This window comes from Ranitomeya variabilis, chromosome 4 (assembly GCF_051348905.1).
Source record: "Ranitomeya variabilis isolate aRanVar5 chromosome 4, aRanVar5.hap1, whole genome shotgun sequence".
In the NCBI taxonomy this organism is placed as follows: Eukaryota; Metazoa; Chordata; class Amphibia; order Anura; family Dendrobatidae; genus Ranitomeya; species Ranitomeya variabilis.
Genome location: NC_135235.1, coordinates 320,127,878 through 320,151,218, shown reverse-complemented (window position 1 = coordinate 320,151,218; position 23,341 = coordinate 320,127,878). Strand labels below are relative to the sequence as shown.

General features: G+C 45.9%; 1 protein-coding gene across 6 annotated transcripts in view; it reads left to right on the top strand.

Moving 5' to 3' along the window:
• Positions 1 to 23,341, top strand: part of GRIK4 (glutamate ionotropic receptor kainate type subunit 4) — an 888,411-nt gene that overhangs the window by 577,669 nt on the left and 287,401 nt on the right. For 5 of the 6 annotated variants that reach the window (XM_077250470.1, XM_077250471.1, XM_077250472.1 and 2 more), the window contains one exon: positions 18,666 to 18,831. In XM_077250470.1, coding sequence (XP_077106585.1) covers positions 18,666 to 18,831 — 166 coding nt within the window. Of the gene's footprint in view, positions 1 to 11,195; positions 11,517 to 18,665; positions 18,832 to 23,341 lie in introns of those variants that run through there. The other variant, XM_077250473.1, reaches the window with a different exon arrangement.

Here is a 23,341-nt window from a genome sequence, read left to right as displayed (position 1 = left end):
TGACCTATATGTATTGAATACCCCTGTGTCAGGTTTATACAATGAAAAATAGCCACTGGTATATTTATTGCTTTTTCTATAACATGCTGAGGGAGAGGACGAGAAAAGCCAATCCCACCCAAAACAAAAAGGCTCAGTGCAATCCAACCATACGCCGAGGGCTTATACTCGTTATACTAATTACTGATAGCCTGGCAATTAGCCACCATAACCTCTATCATCATAGCAGAAAAGTAGTAGTACAATATAGCAGCAAGCTCAAAGAGTCTCTATATCATAGTATTTTGCCAAAAGATTTCACCAGAATACTTATATGCCGCCCCTCAGGGACTGTCCATACTGGCATATGTTCAATGAGTGACTGAGAAAGGCATTAATAAAAAGAAACCCATTTATACTCATCTATGGGACTGAGCGTTCTAACGGTGCCTTTTTCAGAGTGCCCAGGATCTCATAACCGGCCGTTTTCAATATTACCACGCCGTCTCATCCTAGCAGAAACTGATGTCTCCTGACACGTTTCATCTTTCGAATCATCAGGGGGGTAGCGACAATCATCATTCAGTGAGCATTGCTAAGCTAGTCACCTCTTTACCTGCCTTATATAGACTGAATCCATGTCTCTAAGATGCGTGGTTCCGGACTCTGGTAAAACCCTTCTGGCTTCTGGTATACATGCATCATGTGATGTTCGCACCCACGTCACTTCTGGCTATTGGGCCGCAAACAGTGAGTGTTGGAACGCTCGCGTCATCACCCATTGCTGACACACACAGGGCAATGCGCCGGTTCAGTTGCACAGTGTCCGATTATGGGGTCATGTGATCCCCAACGGTACACTGCATGCTGCGGTAAGCGCAAAATTCGCGCTGCCACAAATTTACGCAGTCAACTAGGTGGGAAGTACTCAGGACACAACGGACCAAGGAGAATAGGAAGGATAGAAAAGGGTGCATGCTACACGCTGATCCTACTGGGCCCTACCTATCTTAGCCCTGCCTACCGCGGAGGTTGGCACCATAGAGACCTGCGCTGTGGCGCCCCCACTCGACGGCGGCTATCCCTATTTGAAGAATCCCTGTCGATGATCTACACTTAAAGGAAGGAAAAAAAGTTGATTTGTTCATTAATACCCTTTGGGCTCCTAGTTTGCAAAAATCCACAATCATTCCCTTTGCAAGATATGTTTATCCCAGTGACCCCCTCTTTGGGACTGGGGAATCCTGTCAATCCCCATGAACTTCACTCCTCTGAGATCACCATTGTGTAGTCTATTGATGTGATTTGCTACTGGGGTGTCCCTCTTGTTAATGGTGTCCCTGTGGTGTTCCCCTACTCTTCTTCTTAGTTCACGGCTGGTCTTACCTACATATTCAATACCGCATGTACACGTCATTATGTAGACCACCCCTCTGGTCTTACAGTTGATGAACTGTCGTATGGTTTAGTTTTTCCCTGTCACATTACTTGCAAACTCTTTCCCTTGACTTATGGACCCACAATACTTACAGCAACCACATTTGTAACACAACCCTTGACTTGACCACCTAACCAGGTGGAATTATTAATCTGCGAAGGGGGGTAAAATGGCTGTGGACTACCCTGTCTCTTATAGAACGTATTAAAATACACTGCTCAGTCCTCCACATAGTATAATACACTCCTAATAGTGCTCCATATAGTATAATGCACCGCCATAGTCATCCATGTACTACAATTCACTTCCCATAGTATAATGCACCCCATAGTTCTTCATATAGTATAACGTATTCCCCATAGTCCTCGATACAGTATAATTCAGCCCACATATAGTATAATGCAGCCACCCCAGAGTATAATGCAGCCACCCCAGAGTATAATGTAACCCCCCATAGAATATAATATAGCCCACCTCCCCATAATATATAATGTAGCCCCCCATAGAATATAATGCAGCCCCCCATAGTATATAACACAGCCTCCCCCATAGTATATAACACAGCCTCCCCCATAGAATATAATATACCCCCACAATAGTATATAACACAGCCACATAGTACATAACATGGCCTCCCTCATAGAATATAATATACTCCCCATAGTATATAGCAAAGCCCGCATAGTATATAGCACAAACCGTATAGTATATAGCACAGCCTGCATAATATAGCACAGCGCGTGTAGTAGATAACACAGCCCACACAGCAGTATACAGCACAGCCCATGCAGTAGTATACAGCACAGACCACGCAGTAGTATACAGCACAGACCACACAGTAGTATACAGCACAGACCAAACAGTAGTATACAGCACAGTCCACAGAGTACTATATACAGCACAGCCCACAGAGCAATATATACAGCACAGCCCACAGAGCAATATATACAGCACAGCCCACAGAGTACTATATACAGCACAGCCCACGGAGTACTATATACAGCACAGCCCACAGAGTAATATATACAGCACAGCCCACAGAGTACTATATACAGCACAGCCCACAGAGTACTATATACAGCACAGCCCACAGAGTAATATATATACAATACAGCCCACAGAGTAATATATATACAGCACAGCCCACAGAGTACTATATACAGCACAGCCCACAGAGTAATATATATACAGCACAGCCCACAGAGCAATATATACAGCACAGCCCACAGAGCACTGTATACAGCACAGGCCACAGAGTACTATATACAGCACAGCCCAGAGTACTATATACAGCACAGCCCAGAGTACTATATACAGCAGAGCCCACAGAGCACTATATACAGCACAGCCCACAGAGTAATATATACAGCACAGCCCACAGAGCAATATATACAGCACAGCCCACAGAGCACCATATACAGCACAGCCCACAGAGCACTATATACAGCACAGCCCACAGAGCAATATATACAGCACAGCCCACAGAGAACTATATATAGCACAGCCCACAGAGTACTATATACCGCATAGCCCACAGAGCACTATATACAGCACAGCCTACAGAGCAATATATACAGCACAGCCCACAAAGCAATATATACAGCACAGCCCACAGAGTACTATATACAGCACAGCCCACAGAGTACTATATACTGTGCAGCCCACAGAGCAATATATACAGCACAGCCCACAGAGAACTATATATAGCACAGCCCACAGAGTACTATATACAGCACAGCCCAGAGTACTATATACCGCACAGCCCACAGAGCACTATATACAGCACAGCCCACAGAGCAATATATACAGCACAGCCCACAGAGCAATATATACAGCACAGCCCACAGAGCACTATATACAGCACAGCCCACAGAGTAATATATACAGCACAGCCCACAGAGCAATATATACAGCACAGCCCACAGAGCACTATATACAGCGCAGCCCACAGAGCAATATATACAGCACAGCCCACAGAGTACTATATATAGCACAGCCCACAGAATACTATATACAGCACAGCCCAGAGTACTATATACCGCACAGACCACAGAGCACTATATACAGCACAGCCCACAGAGCAATATATACAGCACAGCCCACAAAGCAATATATACAGCACAGCCCACAGAGTACTATATACAGCACAGCCCACAGAGTACTATATACTGCGCTGCCCACAGAGTACTATATACAGCACAGCCCACAGAGTACTATATACAGCACAGCCCACAGAGTAATATATATACAATACAGCCCACAGAGTAATATATATACCGCACAGCCCACAGAGCACTATATACAGCACAGCCCACAGAGCAATATATACAGCACAGCCCACAAAGCAATATATACAGCACAGCCCACGGAGTACTATATACAGCACAGCCCACAGAGTAATATATATACAATACAGCCCACAGAGTAATATATATACAGCACAGCCCACAGAGTACTATATACAGCACAGCCCACAGAGTAATATATATACAGCACAGCCCACAGAGCAATATATACAGCACAGCCCACAGAGCACTATATACAGCACAGCCCAGAGTACTATATACAGCACAGCCCAGAGTACTATATACAGCACAGCCCAGAGTACTATATACAGCAGAGCCCACAGAGCACTATATACAGCACAGCCCACAGAGTAATATATACAGCACAGCCCACAGAGCAATATATACAGCACAGCCCACAGAGCACCATATACAGCACAGCCCACAGAGCACTATATACAGCACAGCCCACAGAGCAATATATACAGCACAGCCCACAGAGAACTATATATAGCACAGCCCACAGAGTACTATATACCGCATAGCCCACAGAGCACTATATACAGCACAGCCTACAGAGCAATATATACAGCACAGCCCACAAAGCAATATATACAGCACAGCCCACAGAGTACTATATACAGCACAGCCCACAGAGTACTATATACTGCGCAGCCCACAGAGCAATATATACAGCACAGCCCACAGAGAACTATATATAGCACAGCCCACAGAGTACTATATACAGCACAGCCCAGAGTACTATATACCGCACAGCCCACAGAGCACTATATACAGCACAGCCCACAGAGCAATATATACAGCACAGCCCACAGAGCAATATATACAGCACAGCCCACAGAGCACTATATACAGCACAGCCCACAGAGTAATATATACAGCACAGCCCACAGAGCAATATATACAGCACAGCCCACAGAGCACTATATACAGCACAGCCCACAGAGCACTATATACTGCGCAGCCCACAGAGCAATATATGCAGCACAGCCCACAGAGTACTATATATAGCACAGCCCACAGAATACTATATACAGCACAGCCCAGAGTACTATATACCGCACAGCCCACAGAGCACTATATACAGCACAGCCCACAGAGCAATATATACAGCACAGCCCACAAAGCAATATATACAGCACAGCCCACAGAGTACTATATACAGCACAGCCCACAGAGTACTACATACTGCGCTGCCCACAGAGCAATATATACAGCACAGCCCACAGAGAACTATATATAGCACAGCCCACAGAGTACTATATACAGCACAGCCCAGAGTACTATATACCGCACAGCCCACAGAGCACTATATACAGCACAGCCCACAGAGCAATATATACAGCACAGCCCACAGAGCAATATATACAGCACAGCCCACAGAGCACTATTTACAGCACAGCCCACAGAGTAATATATACAGCACAGCCCACAGAGCAATATATACATCACAGCCCACAGAGCAATATATACAGCACAGCCCACAGAGCACTATATACAGCACAGCCCACAGAGTAATATATACAGCACAGCCCACAGAGCAGTATATACAGCACAGCCCACAGAGCACTATATACAGCACAGCCCACAGAGCACTATATACTGCGCAGCCCACAGAGTACTATATATAGCACAGCCCAGAGTACTATATACCGCACAGCCCACAGAGCACTATATACAGCACAGCCCACAGAGCAATATATACAGCACAGCCCACAAAGCAATATATACAGCACAGCCCACAGAGTACTATATACAGCACAGCCCACAGAGTACTATATACTGCGCTGCCCACAGAGCAATATATACAGCACAGCCCACAGAGAACTATATATAGCACAGCCCACAGAGTACTATATACAGCACAGCCCAGAGTACTATATACCGCACAGCCCACAGAGCACTATATACAGCACAGCCCACAGAGCAATATATACAGCACAGCCCACAGAGCAATATATACAGCACAGCCCACAGAGCACTATATACAGCACAGCCCACAGAGTAATATATACAGCACAGCCCACAGAGCAATATATACAGCACAGCCCACAGAGCACTATATACAGCACAGCCCACAGAGCACTATATACTGCGCAGCCCACAGAACAATATATACAGCACAGCCCACAGAGTACTATATACAGCACAGCACAGAGTACTATATACAGCACAGCCCAGAGTACTATATACTGTACAGCCCACAGAGCACTATATACAGCACAGCCCACAGAGCAATATATACAGCACAGGCCACAGAGCAATATATACAGCACAGCCCACAGAGTACTATATACAGCACAGCCCAGAGTACTATATATAGCACAGCCCACAGAATACTATATACAGCACAGCCCACAGAGCACGATATACAGCACAACCCACAGAGTACTATATACAGCACAGCCCACAGAGCACTATATACAGCACAGGTCACAGAGCAATATATACAGCACAGCCCACAGAGTACTATATACAGCACAGCCCACAGAGCACTATATATAGCACAGCCCAGAGTACTATATACCGCACAGCCCACAGAGCACTATATACAGCACAGCCCACAGAGCAATATATACAGCACAGCCCACAAAGCAATATATACAGCACAGCCCACAAAGCAATATATACAGCACAGCCCACAGAGTACTATATACAGCACAGCCCACAGAGTACTATATACTGCGCTGCCCACAGAGCAATATATACAGCACAGCCCACAGAGAACTATATATAGCACAGCCCACAGAGTACTATATACAGCACAGCCCAGAGTACTATATACCGCACAGCCCACAGAGCACTATATACAGCACAGCCCACAGAGCAATATATACAGCACAGCCCACAGAGCAATATATACAGCACAGCCCACAGAGCACTATATACAGCACAGCCCACAGAGTAATATATACAGCACAGCCCACAGAGCAATATATACAGCACAGCCCACAGAGCACTATATACAGCACAGCCCACAGAGCACTATATACTGCGCAGCCCACAGAACAATATATACAGCACAGCCCACAGAGTACTATATACAGCACAGCACAGAGTACTATATACAGCACAGCCCAGAGTACTATATACTGTACAGCCCACAGAGCACTATATACAGCACAGCCCACAGAGCAATATATACAGCACAGGCCACAGAGCAATATATACAGCACAGCCCACAGAGTACTATATACAGCACAGCCCAGAGTACTATATATAGCACAGCCCACAGAATACTATATACAGCACAGCCCACAGAGCACTATATACAGCACAACCCACAGAGTACTATATACAGCACAGCCCACAGAGCACTATATACAGCACAGGTCACAGAGCAATATATACAGCACAGCCCACAGAGTACTATATACAGCACAGCCCACAGAGCACTATATACAGCACAGCCCACAGAGCAATATATACAGCACAGGTCACAGAGCAATATATACAGCACAGCCCACAGAGTACTATATACAGCACAGCCCAGAGTACTATATACAGCACAGCCCAGAGTACTATATACAGCACAGCCCACAGAGCACTATATACAGCACAGCCCAGAGTACTATATACAGCACAGCCCAGCTCACAGAGCACTATATATAGCACAGCCCACAGAGCACTATATATAGCACAGCCCACACAGTAGTATCACAGAGCACAGCCCGCATCTCTTCTCTTCCTCCCCCCCCCCCCCGAGAATGGCCCACAGTCCAGTAAAAAAAAAAAAAAAACACTCTCCTCACCTCTCCTCTTGCCAGCGTTGCTTCCTGGTTCCTGCTCCTGTCTCAGCCAGCAGCTGCAGTGAATCTGCCCGGGACACAGCAGGTGCGCGATGATATGACGTCATCGCGCACCCGCAGTGTCAGAGGCAGAGTGGGGAATGATGGGAGAGGGAGCGTTTGTAGACGCTCTCTCGTCCATCATTGCATTCAACTGTACCGGCGTCTATACGCCGGTATAGTTGAATGCGACGGCGAGGGGGGGAGGGAGGCGGATCGAGCGGCCCACTACTGGCACCGGCCCTTCTGGCATTTGCCAGAAGTGCCCGATGGCCAGTCCGGCCCTGGTACCTTCTCACAGTGGCACTTTGGTCGCTACGACGGTACGATCAGTGACGTTCCAGCGATATCCATACGATATCGCTGTGTCTGACACGCAGCAGCGATCAGGGACCCCGCTGAGAATCGTACATCGTAGCAGATCGTTTGGAACTTTATTTCGTCGCTGGATCTCCTGCTGTCATCGCTGGATCGGTGTGTGTGACACCGATCCAGCGATGCGTTCGCTTGTAACCAGGGTAAACATCGGGTTACTAAGCGCAGGACCGCGCTTAGTAACCCGATGTTTACCCTGGTTACCATCGTAAATGTAAAAAAAAAAAAACAGTACATATTCACATTCGGGTGTCCGTCAGGTCCCTCGCCGTCTGCTTCCCTCACTGACTGTGAGTGCCGGCCGTAAAGTAAAAGCAGGGCACAGCGGTGACGTCACAGTCAGTGCGGGAAGCAGACGGCGAGGGACCTGACGGACACCGGAATGTGAGTATGTACTGTCATCACCTCTCCAGATAACAAACACGTTGTCTATGTACCGTAGCCATAGGATAATTTGATCCTCGGCTACGTAAATAGTGTCCCCAAAAATGACGTTTTCCTCCCACCAGCCCACGAGCAAATTTGCCCCATCGCTGTGCCCCTGAGCTGGTGGAAGTACTTATTGTCAAAAAGGTAAAGGTAAAAATTAATGGTAAGACAAAATTTGAGTGCCTGGATGACAAAATGATTGTGGTCGCCATATTGTCATCCACGTGTGCTTAAATAGTAGTCCACAGCTATAATACCCTTATCGTGAGGGATTGAGGAATACAGTGCTTCAACATCGATTAAACATAACAACATGTCCCCATCCAACACAATCTGGTCAAGCTTGAGGAGAAGGTCCGTCCTGTCCCGTGTGTATGAACTCAATGACACAACAAATGGTCTAAGGATTCTATCGACATATAGACCCAAATTTTGTGTAAGACTATCAACTCCAGATACGATGGGTCTCCCTTTATGGGGGTTGGTGCCCTTATGGATTTTGGGTAAGCAATAAAACGTAGCTATTGTCGGGTGGGTTGGTATAAGAAAGTCTCTCTCATCAGCATTAATCACCTTCTTACGGAAGGCCTCCATTACCAACTCCTTCAACTCTCTATGGTACAGATCGGTGGGATTGTGATCAAGTTTTTCATACGTGGTGTTTATATTAAGAAGAGAATAACATAGTCTCCTATATTGAGTGACATCCATGAGGACTACGTTACCCCCTTTGTCGGAGGGTTTAATAATCCTCTCATGATCTCTCTCTAGTTCACAAAGACCCTCCATCTCCTTCTTGGTCAGGTTATGTACATTCCTTCTTTTTCTCAAATTCCAAAATCTCTTTAGATACCAAATTTACAAAAACATCTATAGTGCCCAAATCATTAGTGACAGGTGGCATACGCTTGCTTTTATTTTTTAATTCCGTGAACAGTCCTTCTCCCACTCCATTTGGGTTGGGATCCCCCAGATGAAATAGAAATCTAACATCACTAAGTAAGTCCTCATCAATACCCAACTCGGTGCAACTTTTTTTATTTTCGCTGATAAAGTGTTTTTTCCACTTCAGCCCGCGAGCGAACAGATTGAGATCTTTTATTGCCTCAAAACTCTCAAAGTCAGTGTTGGGAACGAATGACATGCCCTTACTTAGGACCGCCATCTGCTCACCACTCAAGGGTCTAGAAGACAAATTAATAAGTTGGCTTCTTATGTGGTATTCCGGGAGTTGAACCTGTTTCTGAGTGGGTAGCCTAGGTCTAAAAAACGCTCCTCTTGTGGTGAGCCCCTATTGGCCTCTCTACCTCCACGTGTTCCTCCTCTCCCTCTTGCCCTTTTGTTTTTAAATCTAGTCTCTGAGTCCGAATGCTCGGCCTCGGATGAGGATATATCTGTCTCCTGAGGTCTGAATGGTTTAGAGTTTGAGATCAGATCAGATCAGGCCTTGTTGTCTCGGAATTCCTGTAGGTCTCTAATAAAGAATTTATGCTTCCTCTCTTTTAAGTGGTACTGGAACCTATCTATCGTGTCCTGCAGGCCCACCTCCTTAGCTGCAAATTCAGGCTCAGCTGAAACTTTTTTCGTAACCTCAATTTGTTCTTTGAGATTTTCATTCAAATTGTTGAGCATCAGTTTCTCTTCATCTAGCAGCAATCTCATTAATCGTAATGAACTATCTGTTGCTTCCTTTTCCCATTTATTCAACAGGTTAGCACTCTTGTATCTGTAACCTGGAGCTAGAGGAATTCTTAAATGTCTAGGTACGATCCCTGCTTTAATATAGCTTTCCGGGCTTTGGACCTCCCACCATGATGTCACCTGTTCCTTTGTAAGCTCTTTGAAGGCTGCATTAAACGATGGTGTATATTTCTTCTGCGTGAATACTCCGTCTGAGAAAACGCTTTTGGCCTCATTAATCCAAATATTGGTGTCTAGGCCAGTGGACAAAAAACATGCCATATCCCAAATCAATATTTTTAAGCAAGGACAAATAACCAAATCCAACCTTCAATCTGTATCTCTCAGCTGATTGGAAGAATATTGATAAAACTTAACCTTTAATCCATTAGTTAAAAACTATAAAGTGCACGAATTCACCTAGAAACAATACGCCTGTCTCTGTGTAAAAGTTCTGTTGAATATGGGTTCTCCGCTCAACACAAACAGGGACTCTACAGAGCTCCACCATCACATAGCTCTCAGGAACATTTTGTGTTTTTCCACAGCAACGCCTCAGGCTTCCAAGTTGAAGAGAGTTGCAGTAAACAGTCTCTTACAGCGTTCAGTCTCTTAGCTTCTCACAAGCTGCTCCACACACACAGTCTCTAAGAGCAGACTCTCCTACCTTCTTCAAACTTCCCTGTCAGCACTAGACTGCCAACACCAGGCCCCACCCCCCAGCACACACAGATTCCTGGGCACACTCAGCACCTGTACTTTGCTGCAGCAGACAAACGCCACAGGGTCCTAGATCTCTCCTGGTGTAATTACAGCTCACTCTCTTACACTCGGGTAAGGAGGGTGCACTACCCGAGACTCACACTAGCATCCAACACCACACCACTCCAGGCCAGAGGATCTGGGTGGACCCTATTGATGGAGGGCCCCATCTCAGGATGGAGGGGGGAACTAGGCAGAGGGTGTGGGAGAAGTGTGACAGTTGGTAGTGAGGAGTTGTCATGGAGACAGGAAAGAGGAGTTAGTGAAGTGGTTGAGAGGAGGAGCTGAGGAGAGCAGACGTGAAGGAAGTAGCTCCTGAGAGAAGGGGTCCTAGGGGCCAGGGAAGTGAGGAATCCACCCGTGGTGCTCGAATCCATGCCAACCGTAGTTTGGTGGAGGGACCAGGTCACAGTGGGAGGACCGGCCCTCACACTAGTGGAGAACTGCAAGACTCAGCTAGCAAACCGGAGGCTGTGGTATCTGTAAGTGCCACAGCCACATCCACACATAATCGCTGAAAAGGCAGCCACATAGGGTCAAGGGGACCAAGAGGACATCGCCCGACAGGACCTGAGGCTGCTGGCTTGGGACACTGTGTGTGAGCTGCAGGGCAGAAGGGTGAAGCCAGCACAGAGAGACAGCGAGGGAAGGTGCACAAGAAAAGGAGTCTCGGTAAAGTGCACCCAAGTTACCTAACAGCTGGCTGGACCACAGACCCGGAGGACATAGCACCTGGCTGGAGACTGTAACCATCTGACTGTGAGTAAAGAGAGAAAACGGCACCCTGGTCTGTCCTCAGAATTATTACTGCGTCACCTGCCCAGCACTTCAACATTCACCATCTTAATATTTTACACTTTAACTGCCCTGGGGCCTAGCTCTACCCATGGAGAGCTGTAACATTTCTGCTGCGCCACCAACTGCCCCAGTGGACCTGAACCGTAGCGTCGGCCATCTTCTTATTGCCGTGCCGAATACCATGGGTGGCGTCACGAACTAATCCCCTATACATTTTATTTCCCCTTAACTTTCCCTCATTAATTTTATTGGATGTCCAGGGCCACGGACTGGGTCACTGCTGCCATGACATTCCCCGAAGAACCATCGGACCCGGCCCGAGTACCCCACGGCCCCAGCGAGCGCTCCACTTTTCGTGTCTGTTATACCTGTTACAAGACCGATAAAAGGAAGTTGTAATCCACTTTGTGATGCAGAGAGTATGCTGGGCATTTCCTTAGTGTGAATTGTCCTAGACTCTGTACTGAATGCTGAGTGATGGCTGCAGGGGTCTTCAGGATGTATGGGACAGTGGTCATCTAGGAGTTGAGGGGGTCAGAGACGGTTCAGTACTCTTTACAGTGTGCATGGCAGTACAAGGCAGAATAAATCATGTCTCAGTCATCTAACTAATATGACCATCCCGCTAGGTACGCTCTGAACTTATAAAGCTTCAAGAAGCTTCAAAATCTACATAAAAATAGCTTCAAATATTCTTTGAATACCATTTCTATTGATTTTAATGGAAAATCCACATTCATGAAGCGAGTTTTTTTGCGAGTTTATTTCAGACAAGGTTTTAAAACCATGCTGGAAGAAAAAAAGAAGTCAGCTTTCTTGTGGAATCTGCTGCAAATTTTGCGCTATCACAACAAAAGGATTCAAAAAACCATGTGGAGAAAAAAAAACGTTTCAAAAAGGTGTCAAAAACCCTCATGGATTCCAGATGTGGATTTCTCTAGGATATCATCTATGTGAACATATTTTTACACCTTACCTTTCAAGTGCTGTCGGCAGCTTTTTTTGTGAAGGGCAGTAAAGACTGATGATTGACTCCCAATTTATGACAGCTCACTCACAGCTTTTGTTGTGTAGACTAGAACAGGGCACCCATGACACCTATGTCGTACTGCTGGGTGCCTAGATAAGGCTTGTGTCTGATGTGGGAGTGGGATGTATTTGTCTAATGTGCACACTGTCTCTTCAGAGAGGAAAAGGACTAGAACTCTAGCGCTACCTATAGAAAGTAGCCATCCTACAAGTCAATATCGACCCTTTAACGCTCCTAGTCACACGACTTAGTATAAAAGCCAAATGTGTAAGCAATGGGTGCTGTAGCATATCTCATGTGCTAAGTTCACAAATCCATTTGTCTCTTCTGTTTAAAAAAAAAACAGCTACAGTAATTAAATTCATGCCTACAATGGGGCCTCACTTATTCACTTATTACGATGAAGTCCTTATGGGCTCTCTTATGTGTCTGTTCTTATAAGAAGAGAAAAAGTTCTGTATTCTGTTTTTTTCTTTCACTAAATGAAAACCAATTGACCCCTCAGTTCCACATAACACGAGTCACGCATCTGATTTATTGTAGGCATGAAGTCCAATTGTCTGCTTCTAAACCAGAACAGACAATTTTTTTGAATTTATTTTACTCACTTATATAGCGCCTTTAATTCCGCAGCACTTTACAGACATTATCGGCACTGCCCACATTGGGGCTCACAATCTAGATTTCCTATCAGTATGTCTTTGGAGTGTGGGAGGAAGCCAGAGAACCCAGAGGAAACCCACGTAAACACGGGGAGAACATACAAACTCCTTGCAGATGTTGTTCTTGGTGGGATTTGAACCCAGGACCCCAGCAGTGACACACCATGGTGCCCTTATAGAATTCCTAACTCCCAACACAGCCTCAGAGCTATGCTGCATGTGTCTGAAATGTGAGTGTTGTGTGCGGCATGTGTCCAATGTGTAAAAGCAGTGTGCGCTGTATGTGTCTGATATGATAGTGATGTGCTGTATGTGTTTAACATGTGAGCAGTGTGTGTGCTGTATGTGTGTGATATGTGGGTGGTGTTTGCTGTATGTGCTTAATATGTGAGCGGTATGTGTCCTGTATGTGTCTGAAATGTGAGCGGTGTGTCTGCTGTATGTGTTTAATATGTGAGCGCTGCGTGTGCTTCATGTGCTTGATATGTTAGCTGTATGTCTGCTGTTTGTATTTAATATGTGAGCAGTATGTGTGATGCATGTGTGTTATATGTTATAGTCAGGGGCGTAACTACCGCGGTCGCAGCGGTCGCCATTGCGACCGGGCCCCGCAGGTCAGGGGCCCCGGGTTGGCAGGTCAGTCGCAGGGCCAGACTGGCCATCGGGCACTTCTGGCAAATGCCAGAAGAGCCGGTGCCAGTAGTGGGCCGCTGCACTGTTCCCCCCGCCCCCCGCCAGTGCCGCCGCCGCATTTAACTATACCGGCGTCTATGACACCGGTATAGTTCAATGCAATGATGGAGGAGAGAGCGTCTGCTGATGCCCCCTCTCCCATCATTCCCCGCTCTGCCTCTGACAGTACACTGCGGGTGCGCGATGACGTCATATCATCGCGCACCTGCAGTGTCCTGGGCAGACTGCAGCCGCCGGGAGCAGTGCGGGCAAGAGGAAAGGTGAGGAGAGTTTTTTTTTTCTTTTTAACTGGACTGTGGGGCCATTATCGGGGGGGGGGGGGAGATGAGATGTGCTGTATATATACCTGTGCGGGCTCTGCTGTATATATCCCTGTGCGGGCTGTGCTCTATATACCCCTGTGCGGGCTGTGCTCTATATACCCCTGTGCGGGCTGTGCTCTATATACCCCTGTGCGGGCTCTGCTGTATATATCCCTGTGCGGGCTCTGCTGTATATATCCCTGTGCTGGCTGTGCTCTATATACCCCTGTGCTGGCTGTGCTCTATATACCCCTGTGCAGGCTGTGCTCTATATACCCCTGTGTGGGCTCTGCTGTATATATCCCTGTGCGGGCTGTGCTCTATATACCCCTGTGCGGGCTCTGCTGTATATATCCCTGTGCGGGCTCTGCTGTATATATCCCTGTGCGGGCTGTGCTCTATATACCCCTGTGCAGGCTGTGCTCTATATACCCCTGTGCGGGCTGTGCTGTATATATCCCTGTGCGGGCTGTGCTGTATATATCCCTGTGCGGGCTGTGCTGTATATATCCCTGTGCGGGCTCTGCTGTATATATCCCTGTGCGGGCTGTGCTCTATATACCCCTGTGCGGGCTGTGCTGTATATACCCCTGTGCTGGCTGTGCTCTATATACCCCTGTGCAGGCTGTGCTCTATATACCCCTGTGTGGGCTCTGCTGTATATATCCCTGTGCGGGCTGTGCTCTATATATCCCTGTGCGGGCTCTGCTGTATATATCCCTGTGCGGGCTGTGCTGTATATATCCCTGTGCGGGCTGTGCTGTATATATCCCTGTGCGGGCTGTGCTCTATATACCCCTGTGCGGGCTCTGCTGTATATACCCCTGTGCGGGCTGTGCTGTATATACCCCTGTGCGGGCTGTGCTGTATATATCCCTGTGCGGGCTCTGCTGTATATATCCCTGTGCGGGCTGTGCTCTATATACCCCTGTGCAGGCTGTGCTCTATATACCCCTGTGCGGGCTCTGCTGTATATATCCCTGTGCGGGCTGTGCTGTATCTACCCCTGTGCGGGCTCTGCTGTATATATCCCTGTGCGGGCTGTGCTGTATATATCTCTGTCCGGGCTGTGCTCTATATATCCCTGTGCGGGCTCTGCTGTATATATCCCTGTGCGGGCTGTGCAGTATATATCCCTGTGCGGGCTGTGCTGTATATACCCCTGTGCGGGCTGTGCTGTATATACCCCTGTGCGGGCTCTGCTGTATATATCCCTGTGCGGGCTGTGCTGTATATATCTCTGTGCGGGCTGTGCTCTATATACCCCTGTGCGGGCTCTGCTGTATATATCCCTGTGCGGGCTCTGCTGTATATATCCCTGTGCTGGATATACCACTGTGCGGGCTGTGCTGGATATACCACTGTGCGGGCTGTGCTGGATATACCACTGTGCGGGCTGTGCTGGATATACCGCTGTGCTTGAGATACCACTGTGCGGGCTCTGCTGGATATACCACTGTGCTGGCTGTGCTGGATATACCACTGTGCGGGCTGTGCTGGATATACCACTGTGCGGGCTGTGCTGTATATACCACTGTGCGGGCTGTGCTGGCACCCAACACCATGTTGCAGTGCAGGAGATTACTGCGACAGTCCAAGGCGTATCTAGGGGAAGGTGGGGGGGGTTGAGGTGGGGGGGGCGGGGGTGGGGGGGGTTGAGGCGGGGGGACCCGGAGTGGGGGGGGGCCCCATTTGGAAGTTCGCACCGGGGCCCATAACTTTGTAGTTACGCCACTGGTTATAGTTGTGTGTACTATATGTGTAATATGCGAGTGGTATGTGTGCTGTGCCTAATATGTGAGCAGTATGTATCTTGTGTGTGTCTAATGTGTGAGTGGTGTGTGCTGTATGTGTCCAATGTGTAAAAGCAGTGGGGGCTGTATGTGTCTAATATGTTACCTATGTGTGTGTTGCATGTGTCTAATATGTGAGCAGTCTGCCCTCTATGTATCTAATATGTGAGTGGTATGTGTGCTGTATGTGTTTAATATGTGAGCGGTATGCGCTGTATGTGTCTAATATGTGAACAGTGTGAGCTCTATGTCTCTAATGTGTGAGTGGTGTGTGTGCTGTATGTGTCTGAGTCATCCGCCAGGGCTGTGGGGTACCCGGTACCAGGTCCGGTATTCACAGGGGGATGTCACGGTGGCAACCCGGTCTGTGGCCCTGGCGCCCATGTAAAAGGGAGTTGGTGAATAGAGTTTATGTTCGTGATGCCACCAGTGGTATTCGGTCAGTGGGGACGGACGCTGCTTTAAGAGGTCCTCTGGGGTGATGTTATGGCAGCTAGATGGTATAACTTCCCACAGGTGAAGTATATCCCCAGGGCTCCCGGTGTGTAGATGGAAGATGGTCAATGTTGCAGTAAAGAACGAGGACACAGGTTTGCAGTCTCTTTACCTGGTTTACTGAAGACTTCAGGCAGCCACAGTCCAGGGTACAAGATCGCAGGTCAGGCAGTGTCCGGCCAGCTTGGAAGCAAATCCAGAGTCCCCTTTACCAGGTGGAGTTAAAAGCCTTCCTCTAGTGCAGTGGTGTTGTAGTCCCAAACTGCCTATGGCTTCAGATAAGGTCCTCACAGTTCTTCTCTCTGTACCCACATAGGATAGGGCAATACCTGTATGACAGGTAACTCAAGCCTTTATACAGGGACTCTATCACGCCTTGGGCTCTATGTGTTACTGTGTCTTCAAGTGTGTGGTGGACAGGTAACTTGCAATTCAGTTGTCCTGCTGGTCTCTGCTATGTGTCTTAGAGTCCCGCAAAAGCCTCGGTGTCCTGGCTACCGGTGATCTGCGCTTCAGAGGGAGATAGTTCATTCGCAGCTGGTCTCCCCTGATGTCACTCTCCTGTGCTTCGCTCTCCTGCACGCTCACTGAACAATGTCCTTTCCTTCTGTATGTCCCTTTCTCCAGGGGCTGTAGTACTTCAGACTACACGGCCCCTTCAGACCTTCTGACACTCTATGTCGGTCTGCTCTCTTCTGTCTCTCTGATAATCTAATCTCTCTTTCCCTCCAAACCACAATATATCTTGGGGAGTCACCTAGAAATAGGATCAAAAGCTCCCCCTTGTGGCTTGGAGTGTGAACATGTTGTGTGTATGGTGATTACCTGATAAAAGATATCCTTCATCGCTTCCAAACGCAACATCACTCTCCCCGTGAAGAGAGAAATGCTACTGTGACGACCAGGACCCTGGGGCGCCACATGTCTAATATGTGAGTGGTATGTGTGCTGTATGTGTCTAATATGTGAGCAGTGTGCCCTCTATGTATCTAATATGCGAGTGGTATGTGTGCTGTATGTGTTTAATATGTGAGCGGTGTGCGCTCTACTGTATGTGTCTAATATGTGAGTGGTGTGTGCGCTGTATGTGTCTAATATGTGAGCAGTGTTTGTGTTATATGCCACCAATATGGAGGGGCAGGGGTCCAGACACCTTGACTGCCAAGGGCCCAAAAATTCCTAAAGGCTTCCCTGCACGCAAACAATGCAGAAAGTACAAACGTGTGTGAATGTGGACACTATAGATGCAAGGTTGATGATGAACAATTTTACAATCCTAAGACTATTTTCATGTCATGACAATAGCTTTTCATTGGCGGTATAGATCGAGAGGATCTCTTAAAATATAGACATACAGTGGAATAAGTTGCTAATAGGCCTTATTGTAAAAAAAAATCAATACTACAAAAGCAGATTTGACGATACACACTAGCTGGATATACGCCAAGGAGCCACTCTTTTTCCATAAATTGCGAAGAAGAGCATCTGTGGATATGTTTGCTGTAATGGTGGGAGTTTTCCTGGTGCACATTGACCAAAATGAGATGTTAACTTTCCCGTAGGCTTCATTCACCCTGCAGAGCGATGTGCACATAGCTGTATGCACGGACTCTTTGTGCCTCTTTATGGTGCTCTTTTGAGCATTGCTTTCAGGGATAACCCTCTCCATAATGCAGGAAGCGATACAACATGCCACCATTTTGTTTCTTTCGACATTGCACAGAATGTAACACACACACATTCTGCAACCCTCCATATGAAATTGGAAGCATATGGAAACGTACTGGTACACAATGCATTTCCTTGGGTGTTTTATTATAGCTGCCTAGAAAAATGGCATAAAATGGCAGCTAATCAAGAAAAGATGCATAATAGAAATATATCAGTCTGTGGTATAAACCATCCAAACCTATCCCATTAGATACAATATAGGCCATAGCATAAGCTTCTTTCTGCATTTAGATTAGACCCTTGTAATGTAGTCGGCTGTAGAAGAATTTTACGACCCCCCAAGTCTCTTACTCTTTTCTTTCTTTTCCTTTGTGCCAGATCTTTTGACATCTTCCATTCATCTCCAGTCTGTCTCCTATCCTCCATTTCTTTCCTGTTAACTGTTTTCTTATTTTTTCCAACAGGTGCCTCACATAAAAGTATCACCCGAGGAATTTTTAAGGTTTCAGTTTCAGCGATTCACCACTTTGAACCTTCATCCCAGCAACACAGACATCAGTGCAGCAATTGCAGCTCTGCTTAATTTCTTCAACAGCACCACTGCCTGTCTTATCTGCGCCAAGGCGGAGTGTAAGTACCTGGCGCTATAAATCAATTAGCTGTCTCAGTCTAGTTGTCCCCGCGTACTCTTAAGTAACAGACTGAATTACTCCAATATAAAGCATTGTGAAATGCATTTAGTACTCCGCCGGAAATAACATCCAGATATTCTGTCGACCAGGTTCGGACTGGACCACGGGGGAACAGGTAAATCCCCTGGTGGGCCCTACACATGAGAAATGTTTGTCACAGTATACTTGATGCATTATATGCAGACAAAGGTTTTGTTGTCAGATCTCATTAGATAGAAATACATAAGGCAGCTTATGATTTCTTTAACGAACTACCCATTTTATTATTTTATGGAAGCAAAATAGCATAAAAGAATGGCAGCGATCCATATAGTACCCTCAAACCCTAGGCAATAATATTGGCATGTAGCTGAAGAGTGGGACATGAAAATCAATGTTACTGGTGAGCCCTTGGCCCCCTATCCGGCACTGCTGCCGACTACCTCCCCACAGTTTGTATATGCCGAGAGATAACCAACAAGACTAAGGCATAGCAATGTCTCTACTTACATGGTCACACGTCTCGTGGCTTCTTAATGTTACAACTTTGACGTGGTGATTGTGGAAAAGCTTATGGACCCATGGTCAATTTACCAAAATTGTTATCTCATTTTTACAATTATCACTACAAATGTAAGTGTAATTTGTGCTGGGTCAATAATCTCGCTGTGTAATAGGCCTCTCATTAATCAGAATGGATTATCGTTTGAAGCTTGTTAACGCTCGCAGTTTCCTTTATTCTACAAAGTAACATTCACTGGTGCATTTATTATGTGAAAGGTTCACATTTATTACAAGCTATGTTGAGGCAAATGTCCTGTCACTAAAAAAATAATAAAAATCGCCACAATGCTACAAAATAATAAAATAAGTAATACTTAAAGGGGTATTCCCATCTCCAAGATTCTACCCCAACATGTAGTAGGTGTAATAATAATAATAATAATATTAGTAAATACCTCTCATTACAAATGTGGTATAGTTCTTCTGATTCGCTATATCACTTATCTCCTGTGCAGGCATTGCAGGACCTTAGGTATCCATGGTTATGACCACTGATATAGTGACAGTTAGCTAGGTGCTAGTGTGGTCAAACCATGGATGCCTAAGGTCCTGCAATGCCTGCATGAGGTAAGGAACATAGCGAATCTGAAGAACTATACTACATTTCTAATTGGAGGTATTTGGTATTATTATTATTATTATTAATAAACCTACTACATATTGGGTTAGGATGTTGGAGATGGGAATACCGCTTTAACTTAGTGATCTTCACCACTCCTATTCCAATGTTGTTCACATCCCCCACTGGTCTCTGTACTACCTGTGAGTCCAGATGGTGTAGTGTCCACACTTTGCAAGTAATCCACACTAGTAAATCTTCATTATCTTTATTTCTCTTTAGCACGTTGCATAAGCTTGTCTCTGCATGTATGACAAAGTGAAAGTAACTTCTCCCCCTCCTCTCTGTAACTACCCACAATTCTCTACATCTCATCTTTCTTAAAGAGACAAGGTACAAGATTTAATTAATGCATATTACAACATCCCCTTTTTTTTTTTTTTTTTTTTTTTTTAAACGAATAAAACTAAAATAAAATAACATGAACTAATGATGCAACAAGAAAAATGTCCAAGAAAACGTATGTCCATTTTGCCCTGTTAAAGAAAAGAAGTCACGCTTCTTCAATAAGTCTGGATGGAGCCCTTCTCTCTCTTGATGGATAACGTCTGGGCTCAGCGATGGTGTCCATTAATGAAGAACTTGTTGCCTCCTGGTGATTCTCTCCACTGTTGAGTGCCGAATCTTCCCCCAGAGAATGTCCATTGTCATTATTTTGAGGAATAATTTTGAAATGTGAAGAGTTTCGAGTTATGGAGTGTCCATCCCTCTCAGCCGTGACCATGCTGCCTTTCTTGTCAATAACGTTATATTTTGCGGGACAATATGCAGCTGAAGTCTTGTTGGTTGGTCTCCGACGCACCACAACGACGTCACCTCTTTTGATAGCATTTGGCTGTGCCCTTCGCCTTCTGTCTGCATAGTGTTTCATGGTTTGTTTGTTGGAAGAGTCTGCTAAGCGCACAGAGGAGTCACTTGGTACAGGATGACTGACTATGTCAGGGATTCGTATATGCAGAGTTCTGCCAAACATTAGATGCGCTGGAGCAGCATTAGTAGTAGAATGTGGCGTATTGCGGTAATTGCGCATGAATTTGTACAATGACTGTTTCAGTGGGGTGTGCTCCAGGCTAGCTGCCTTGATTCGTTTCCCCATGGTGCGCATGAAGCGTTCGACTATTCCATTTGCTTGCGGCCAGCACGGTGTGATTTTTCTGTGACTGAACCCCAAGTATTCAGCAAATTGTGTGAACACGTGTCCATTGAACGGAGGTCCATTGTCCGTTTTGACCACTCTTGGAATGCCATATGCTGAAAATATGTTATCCAGTTCTGGTATCACACTAGTAGCAGATGTTGAAGAGATAAAAGAAATGACAGGGTATCTGGAATATTCGTCAATTGTTACTAGAATGTATTGGCCATTTGGTAACGGTCCATATATATCGACTGCCACCTCCTCCCAGACAGCAGTGGGTAGAGGTGACATTTGTAAAGGCTCCAGCTGTGATGATGGAGTGATAACTTGGCAGGTGGAACAGTGTTTAACCTTCTCTTCCACCAATTGATCCATGTTTGGGAACCACACTTTTTCTCTGAGTAATTTCTTTGTGCCAACAATTCCCAGATGACCTTCATGCGCTATCTGTATTACTAAGCTGCGCAGAGTCTTAGGTACAACCAATTTGGTACCTCGAAGGATGAGGCATTCCTCAGTGACAGATAGTTCATACCGTACACTTGAGAATAGTTTTAATTCTGTCAGATCAATCTCAGGATTGGGAAATTTTTCTCTTTGAATTTCATGCCACCTTCGATTTCGGATGATTTGTATTAAAGCACGTAGTGTCTTGTCACTTGTTGTGGCGTTCACAAAATAATCAATGGAAAGAGCTTTTGGTACTGCATGGGCTGTAATGAAGCATATGTATTCTTCAATGGCGGAATGCTCAGGTAGATCATCAGTCATCGGATGTCTTGACAGATAGTCAGCGGGATTGCTGAATTTTCCAGGCTTGTGGACAATTTTGTAGTTGTAGTCCTGTAGACGTAGACCCCACCGTTCTATGCGTGCAGGCATTTTAGCTCTGGGATTTCCAAAGATCGTAAGGAGTGCTTGATGATCTGTGACAACAGTGAAGGGAGCTCCATACAGAAATAAGTGAAAATGTTCGCATCCCCAGACAACTGCCAAGCTTTCTTTTTCAGGTTGTGAATATTTCCGTTCTGTGCTTGTTAAGCTTTTACTTGCATAAGAAATAATCTGAGGATTTTGATTGTTATCTTTATATTGTGCTAAGATGGCACCCAGCCCCACAGGACTGGCGTCCACAATTAGCTCAGTTTGGAGAGCTGGATCAAAATAGGCCATTGTGGTTGTTGAGCAAAGTTCAGTTTTAATTGTTTCAAATGCATTTTGACAGTCTGGAGACCATTGAAAAACACAACTCTGTTTTGTAAGTTCCCTTAATGGACTGTTAATTGTTGAGAAGTTTGGAATGTATCTAGCACAATAACTGGCCATTCCAAGAAACGAGCGTACTTCACTGGCATCTTGTGGAATTGAGGCTGATTTAATGGATTCCACTTTCTTGGGATCAGGTTGTACCCCTTTTGCCGAAAAAATATGACCGTAAAACTCTAATGAATTTTTATCAAATTCACATTTTTCCTTGTTTAAGGTGAGTCCAGCAGAGAGGAGGCATTCAAAGACGGCATATAGAGCACGATTGTGTTCAGCTTGAGTTTTGCCAAACACCAGTATGTCATCACTGTAATTAAAGGCATTTGGAATGTTCTGAATAACGCCCCTTATTGCATCCTGAAAAATTTCCGCTGCAGAGCAGACCCCAAAAGTCAATCTTTTATATCTTCTGAGGCCCACATGTGTGGAAAATGTTGTCAAATATCTGGATTCTGGACTCAGCTCTAACTGGTGATAGCCCTTATTGAGATCGAGTTTTGAAAAGACGGTCGCTCCATTTAACACATGAATGATGTCATCAATTGTGGGTGAGATATGTCTTTCTCTCTGAATGGCAGTGTTGGGTAGGCGCATGTCAACACACAATCTCACCTGGTCAGGAGCCTTTGGTTTAGGAACTACCACCAGTGGTGAGACCCAGGGAGTGGGCCCAGTAACGGTTTCGATAACGTCCTCATCCATGAGGAATTGGAGTTCTTTTTCTACTTTCCTTCTCAGGTGAAATGGAATGCGCCTATGTGACTGGGCCACTGGGCGAACACTATCGTCCACATGAAGATGTACTTGAGAGTCTTTTAGTTTCCCCAAGCCACTAAATAGGGAGGGAAAATTATTCACCACGGTTTGTATATCCATGTCCGC